At 44.6% G+C, this 6,735-nt stretch overlaps 1 protein-coding gene across 1 annotated transcript in view; it reads left to right on the plus strand.

Annotated features, from left to right (window-relative positions):
* The window catches only part of LOC103581708 (low-density lipoprotein receptor-related protein 4-like), a gene marked incomplete at its 5' end in the record, with an annotated part of 29,942 nt that extends 23,814 nt beyond the window's left edge, over positions 1 to 6,128 (plus strand). Inside the window, 2 exons of the mRNA XM_008563477.1 lie at positions 953 to 1,094; positions 3,524 to 6,128. Coding sequence (XP_008561699.1) covers positions 953 to 1,094; positions 3,524 to 3,856 — 475 coding nt within the window. The remainder of the gene's footprint in view (positions 1 to 952; positions 1,095 to 3,523) is intronic.
* Between the last annotated feature and the right edge of the window lie 607 nt (positions 6,129 to 6,735).

Raw genomic sequence — 6,735 nt, forward strand, 5'->3', positions numbered from 1 at the left:
GTAGAATGGTGTCATTTTCAATTTAGAATCTTCTTTTTATGTCCCTCTTTCTTTATATTTTTCCCCAAATGCTTTAAACACACCTTACAGCAAAAATGTTTGGATTTTGCTGCTGCTAATAATAATAATAATAATAACAATAATAGTAACAGTTACCATTTAATGTATATGTATCAGGTATACATATCTGACATAGGTATTATTATCCCTCACTTTACAGATGAGGATCTGAGGCTCAGAAAGTTTAGATTATGTCTACCAAGATCCCAGCTAGTAAGTAACAGAGGTGGGAATGAAACGTAGGTCTGTCTTGACTGTGAAGCTCAGTGTATTAGTTATCCATTGCTGCATAACAAATTACCCTAAAATGTAGTGAATTAAAATGATGTCAGTTTATTATCTCATGGTTTTTTGTGGGTCAGAAATCTGGAAGCAGACTAGCTAGGTGCCTCCTCTGCCTCAAGCTCTCTCACAGGCTGTTGTCCAGGTATCAGCTGGGGTTGCAGTCTCATATCAAGGCTTGACTGGGGAAAGATTCCCTTCCATGTGTACTCATGTAGTTTTTGGCAGGATTCAGTTCCTCACAGCCTGCTGGCTGGAGGCCCCCTCATCAGTTTGTTACCTTGTGTGCCTATCCATAGGACAGCTTGCAACATGGCAGCTTGCTTCTCCTAGAGCAAGAGCAAGAGAGGGAGAAGGAGGGTAACCCAAGACCTAAGCCAGTTTCTTCGTAACCTAATCTAGTATCTATCACTTTTGCATATTCTTTTCATTAGAATAGTCACCAGATCCAGCCTACACTCAAGGGGAGGGGATTCAGAAAGGCATGCATACCAGGAGGCGGGGATCACCGGGACCATCCAGAGGCTGCCTTCCAGCTCAGGTTACAACTTTCCCAGGTATTACCTGCATAAAGAGGTGAACTAATTTCTCATCACCTTTTCTCCTAAAGACACAAAAAATCCAAGTTCACAGATCCTGGAATGGGGAACCTGACCTACAGCAACCCCTCCTACCGAACTTCCACCCAGGAAGTGAAAATTGAAGCAATCCCCAAACCAGCCATGTACAATCAACTGTGCTATAAGAAAGAGGTAAAAACTGAAATTTATATTCAAGGTTTTTTGGGGGGTGGGGGTGGGTAGGGAGGGATTATGTTCCAGTTGCCTGAATAGATCAGTAAGGGTTGCTGAGTAGTCGCATCTACCATTTTGAAAGTTATACTGAACAGAAGAACTGAATGTAATTTGGGTTTCTGGGGAGACCTAGAATCTTTGAGGGTCCAGCTTGAGGGACCCTAGTGAGAACAATATTAAAAAGCAGATCCCAGAAGATTTAGGTCTAAATGCAGTGAGTAAGAGTATCTCTTGCCAGGAGATATTTTTCCAGGCTCACAGGTTCTTTCTCTCACGGGGTTGTCATTTCCCTGCAATGAGGCTGTGCCCCCTCTGAAACAAGGGAGCTCTCTTAGACAATACCCCAAAACCCACAGAGCTCCTGGACTCTCCCTTTTCTAACCTCCGATCCAAGCTGGCACCTATGGCTGTGAATGGCTGTTTTTTCACTATCTTTGCTCTTATCACAGAGTCTTAAGAAATGTTTCTAGAATTTTTAAAGTTTGTGTGGTTTTTTTTTTTTTTCTTTTTCTTTTTTTAACTCCTTTGTCACTTCAGTGGAGAATTATCTGCTGAATGTTTAGGCATGAAAAACAGTCCCATTTCCACAAGGGATCTATATATAGCCTGGGATTTCAGATTTCCCTAGTCTGATATAACCTTTGTTTTTTCCTAAAATCCTGTAAACTTTCATTAGAGGGTATTCCTTATGAGACCCTAATCAGTCTACTTTTTTGGCCTGTCTAGCACAGTCAAAACCTGCCCTCACACCTGCGGGGCTCTCATGCATAATGAATACATTTTACATAATAATCTTGTGCTTTCTGGATCCATGAATTCTCATATTAAAAAACTTCCACTACAGGCAAAACATAACCTGCAGAGATAGCTTGTAGTTCTAGGAATGGCAGACCCCTTCTCAATTAATATCTTTGAAAGAAAGACTCTTGAAGATTCCCGGGTTCCTGGAGTGTCTGATGCCCCATAAAAGAACCATAATAAAGGCCATAGGTTAGAAATTAAAATTGTGTGATGTCTTTCTTTTGTTGTCTGCTTCTTTCTCAGCAGCTCTTTCACCCCTCTGATAGTCTTTCACCCTTTCTCTTCTGATTTCCTCTTGATTTCAGGTACCTGTTGCTGTGTGTTTGTAGAGGGAGTGGTGTCCCCCAAATTGCTAGTGCCATGTCCCCCACCTCTTCCTAACTTAACCATTGTGTTTCTGTGATGAAGACTCTGAGTGGCCTGCATCTTATCTTATACTAATTTCAGCTTGGTGGGTGTGCTGGATGAATAGGTGTCTCTGTGTATGCTGAGTGCTGTTTGTGTCTCTGCATGATCAAGGGAGCTGTCACTCCCAGAGGGCAGGGACCATTGTTTTATATTGTGTAATCATCCAAGCACCTAGCACAATATCCTGCTTAATGTAGGGGCTCCATAAATATCTGTGGAATTGAATTGTTACTAAAATAGAGCAGCAGTTGCAGGACTCTTGGCAGGAACATTATCCCAGGGACAGAACCCAAGTGATGGCCTATTTTTTTCTGGCAGTGGCAGCATGTTGGTTGGTATCCCCCAGAAGCTAGGAGTGAGGCTACACTTTGAGGAATCCATAAAGGGAGAAGCCTGAGCAGAACTCAGGCTGTTGTTGGAACAATACCAGGTTGCTTGGGAATGGTCCCAGGGCTCAGGGGAGCAGAGCCAAAGTAATCTCCCAAAAAGGGTTATAGGTTAGGGACACCCCACTAGATTGGTATTTAGAACCCAAATAAAGATTTTCTAGATCCCTCCTGTGTTAACTCTCCCGTGTTTTCTCCTTAGAAATCAGAAAAAAGAGATAATTAAGAACAAACTAACACATAAAGTAGTTTAAAGTCCCAAATAAGTGCACATTTTACTTGCTTTTGCCAATTGCTTTTGATTATTTATATCAGCATGATGCCCCATTAATAAACCACAATAGCAGTGTAACAAGAGCTAACATGTTTAGTCATCTTCTGTCAAGCACACTAATAATTGCATTCCATGTATCACCTCATTTAACCCTAACAGTAATGGGTTGTGAGAGGTGTGGATACTGTTATTCTCCCTACACTGCAGATGTGGAGACTGAGTTTTAGAGATGTTAAGTAATTTGCCCAAGTTGACATAGCCAGTGAAGGGATGATGCAGAACCAGAAGCCATGGGTATCCCTCCTCCCTGTAGGCTAATGGTGATAATTATCATAGCTGCTTCTCTCCTTTTAGGCTAGCCTTCATATATTTGCTCTTATCAAGTGTCCCCATTTGTTTGTGGGATCTTTGTGCTCTCTTTGCCCATTCTTTGCCCATCCACTTCCTTTTTCAGTTCATCAGGAGACCCTTTGTAGAGAGCCAACTGACTGATCCTGTCTCCTCACTCTCCACCCTAGGGAGGGCCTGACCATAACTACACCAAGGAGAAGATCAAGATTGTAGAGGGAATCTGCCTCCTATCTGGGGACGATGCTGAGTGGGATGACCTCAAGCAACTGCGCGGCTCACGGGGGGGCCTTCTCCGGGATCACGTATGCATGAAGACAGACACAGTGTCCATCCAGGCCAGCTCTGGCTCCCTGGATGACACGGAGACAGAGCAGCTGTTGCAGGAAGAGCAGTCTGAGTGTAGCAGCGTCCATACTGCAGCCACTCCAGAAAGACGGGGCTCTCTGCCAGACACGGGCTGGAAGCATGAACGCAAGCTCTCCTCAGAGAGCCAGGTCTAAATGCCCACGTCCTCTTCCCTGCCTGCCTGTTCCTTCTCCTTTATGGACCTCCAGTCCTAGTGCTCACTTACACAGAAGGCCCCTTTTCTATGTGCTCGTTCTTCTCCTCCTATCCCATAACTGCTCCCAAGCCCAGGCTGTTTTCAACCTGAATCCATAACTACGTGTGCACAAGAAATGATGGCACATAGCAAGAATTTAGACCTAAATTTTACCATGAATCTCACCTCTTACACTCCATCCTGGGCCCTTGAAACTGGGTTTAGTAATAACTCCTCGTCAGTGTAGACCTCCACCACCCCTTCCCCTGGGACTCTCAGTGCCTGCCCCATAGCATTGACACAGCTGATCACCCAAGACTGCACTCTCCCCCATCACAGCTGGCATGACCTCCTCAATGAGAGAACTTGCCTGCCAGGGGCTGGGGCAGGGGGTTGTGGGTAAAGAGAGTGATGAAGGATAGAGGCTGAGAGAAGAGAAGGTCAGCCCAGCTGGTATGGGCATCTGAGAAACCTCCAGTCTCAAGTGTGTTGGTAATATGAAAAAGCTTTGGGGGGTAGTTGTGCCTAAGTGTCCTGTCCATTGCTGGCAGTGGACATTGTTCTCGCCTCAGGAATCACTGCTTTTCCAGCTGCAGATACTGGTGAGATGTAAGTGTTCTCAAGCTGTTCTTCCTCCTGCTGGAATATCTGGAGCCACTGTTACCTTCAAATGACTGGGAGCCCCTGACACCCTCCACTGGCTGATAAGAATTCCCTCCTGGTGCCACCATTGGCCGGTACCTTTCCTAAGTCTTTAAGTAACCAGGTTGTGAGCCAGTGGCTTGAGTGAATGTTGGGCCATGGAGGCTGAGTCTCTAAAACGTCTAAGAAGCCCTGCCTAGACCAAACATAGCATACCACCTGAACTTTAATGTTCCGCCACTCTCACCCTTATTCTCTGGGATGCTAAGGAAAGAGATTCTGAAAAAATCTTTCAAAGACCAGAATTTTTCGTAAATGGTCAGGAAGAGCAGTTGGATTAGAGACTTGGGACACTCAGGGCCTAAATGGAAGTATCCATGAGGTTGAACCTCCTGTGTTCTTTCTCAAGTGCTCAGGGATCTAAGTCAGTGGACAGAGAGCCTGTGGCTATGGAGTGGTGAAGTTCCTATTGTAACTCTTCTCAGCTGAGTGACTTACTTTCCATGCTGAGATGCCATCATTTGGTTCATGTGCATTCACACAAAGGTCATGTGTTCCGCTAGTATCAGGGGAGTTGAGACTGTTTTCTGCCCTACAACCTCTCCCTATTTCTATTTTTTTATTTTGGCCCAATTTTCCTTTTCCTTTTTTTGATGGCTGTCCAGTGCGGGGATCCTAACTCTTCACCTTGGTGTTATCGGCACCATGCTCTCCCAAGTGAGCTAACTGGCCAGCCCCACCAATTTGCTTTTTCTGACCTAGCCTTGTGGCAGCAGCAATCTCCAAAGTCCTATGGAGGAGGACTAAATAAAGATGCAAAGGGGTGGGCAAGGAGTAGAAAGATAGAACCACTCATGAAGCCCTCCCAGCCCAGGGAAGACCCACGACTTTTCTCTCCAGGACGTAGAAGTAATAGGACAAGATGATAGGGATAAGAATGGAGGGGAGGGCTTCTAGGGGAAGTTTCCTCATTTGAAACATGTCCCGTGGTTATTGGTATTGAGAAACCAGCTGTCAAACATGGGTGAAAAAGAAGGATAAGATCAAATCTTTTCTGGTAGGTTCTAAGACTGTTAGAGACAGATGCCAAGCCCTCAGCCCCACTCTCGGTAGCCAGCCCCAGATCTGGGCCTACCTATACAGTGAGGCCTGGCTAATGAGGCTTTTCCAGTGCAGGAAGTGGGAAAGGTGAGGTGCCACTTCCAGGAGGAAAGGGGGACATTTCACACGTGATGAGGCAGTAAAAGAAGGAGCACTTTGGGTCCTCCGACTCACAGTTGGGGAGGAGGAGAAAATAGAAAGGTGGCATTTTCCTGATTGGAAAGGGGAAAGGATCTTATTGCACTTGGGCTATTCAGAATGTAGAAAGGACATATTTGAGGAAATATCTATTGGAGCACTGATTTACTCTGTAAAAAGCAAAATCTCTCTGTCCTAAACTAATGGAAGTGATTCTCCTGCGCTCATGTGTAATGGTTTTAACGTTACTCACTGGAGAGATTGGACTTTCTGGAGTTATTTAACCACTATGTTCAGTATTTTAGGACTTTATGATAATTTAATATAAATTTAGCTTTTCTTAATCACCTCGCCTGGCTTGGAGTCATGACTAATCCTGCACCTGCTCTGTCTGGCAGACCCATGCTGTGGAAAACCTGCTTGCAGACATCACCTCTAAGTCCTTGAGGGATGTGGGGACAGTGAAGAGCAATAAAGGGTGTGAGGTTCCTGCTGGAGTCACAGCTCATCTTGAGAACATAGGTCAAGACCAGAGTTCATTGACTCAAGAAACCCTTATTTCCTCTGGAAGAGGAATGATGGATAAATCTCATGTTGTGTGCTAACTTTGATTAGTTGGTAGTGGCTGCTTAAGGGTCTGTCCAGAATCAGTGAGAAAACTAACATGATTGTTAGTGACATCTCCTTCGGGCACCAGAAGAAAATGTCATGACATGTATACTATGTATCTTCTATTTCTGTTCTAGGTCTTTGAGGACTTCATTGTCACAGAACTTGAGTGCCTTGCAGTGGTGGTCACTGGCAACATTGTCTGATGTAGTAAGAAAAGTATTGGCATGGGGACAAGGAGGGCTAATTCCAGTCCCAGATCTGCCACTAGCTCTGAATGATCTTAGTCAACTTTCATAGTTATTCTGAGAATGGGTCAAATGATCACTAAGATTCCATTTATTTTTA

Source organism: Galeopterus variegatus, unplaced genomic scaffold (genome assembly GCF_000696425.1).
Source record: "Galeopterus variegatus unplaced genomic scaffold, G_variegatus-3.0.2 Scaffold13728, whole genome shotgun sequence".
Taxonomy (NCBI): domain Eukaryota; kingdom Metazoa; phylum Chordata; class Mammalia; order Dermoptera; family Cynocephalidae; genus Galeopterus; species Galeopterus variegatus.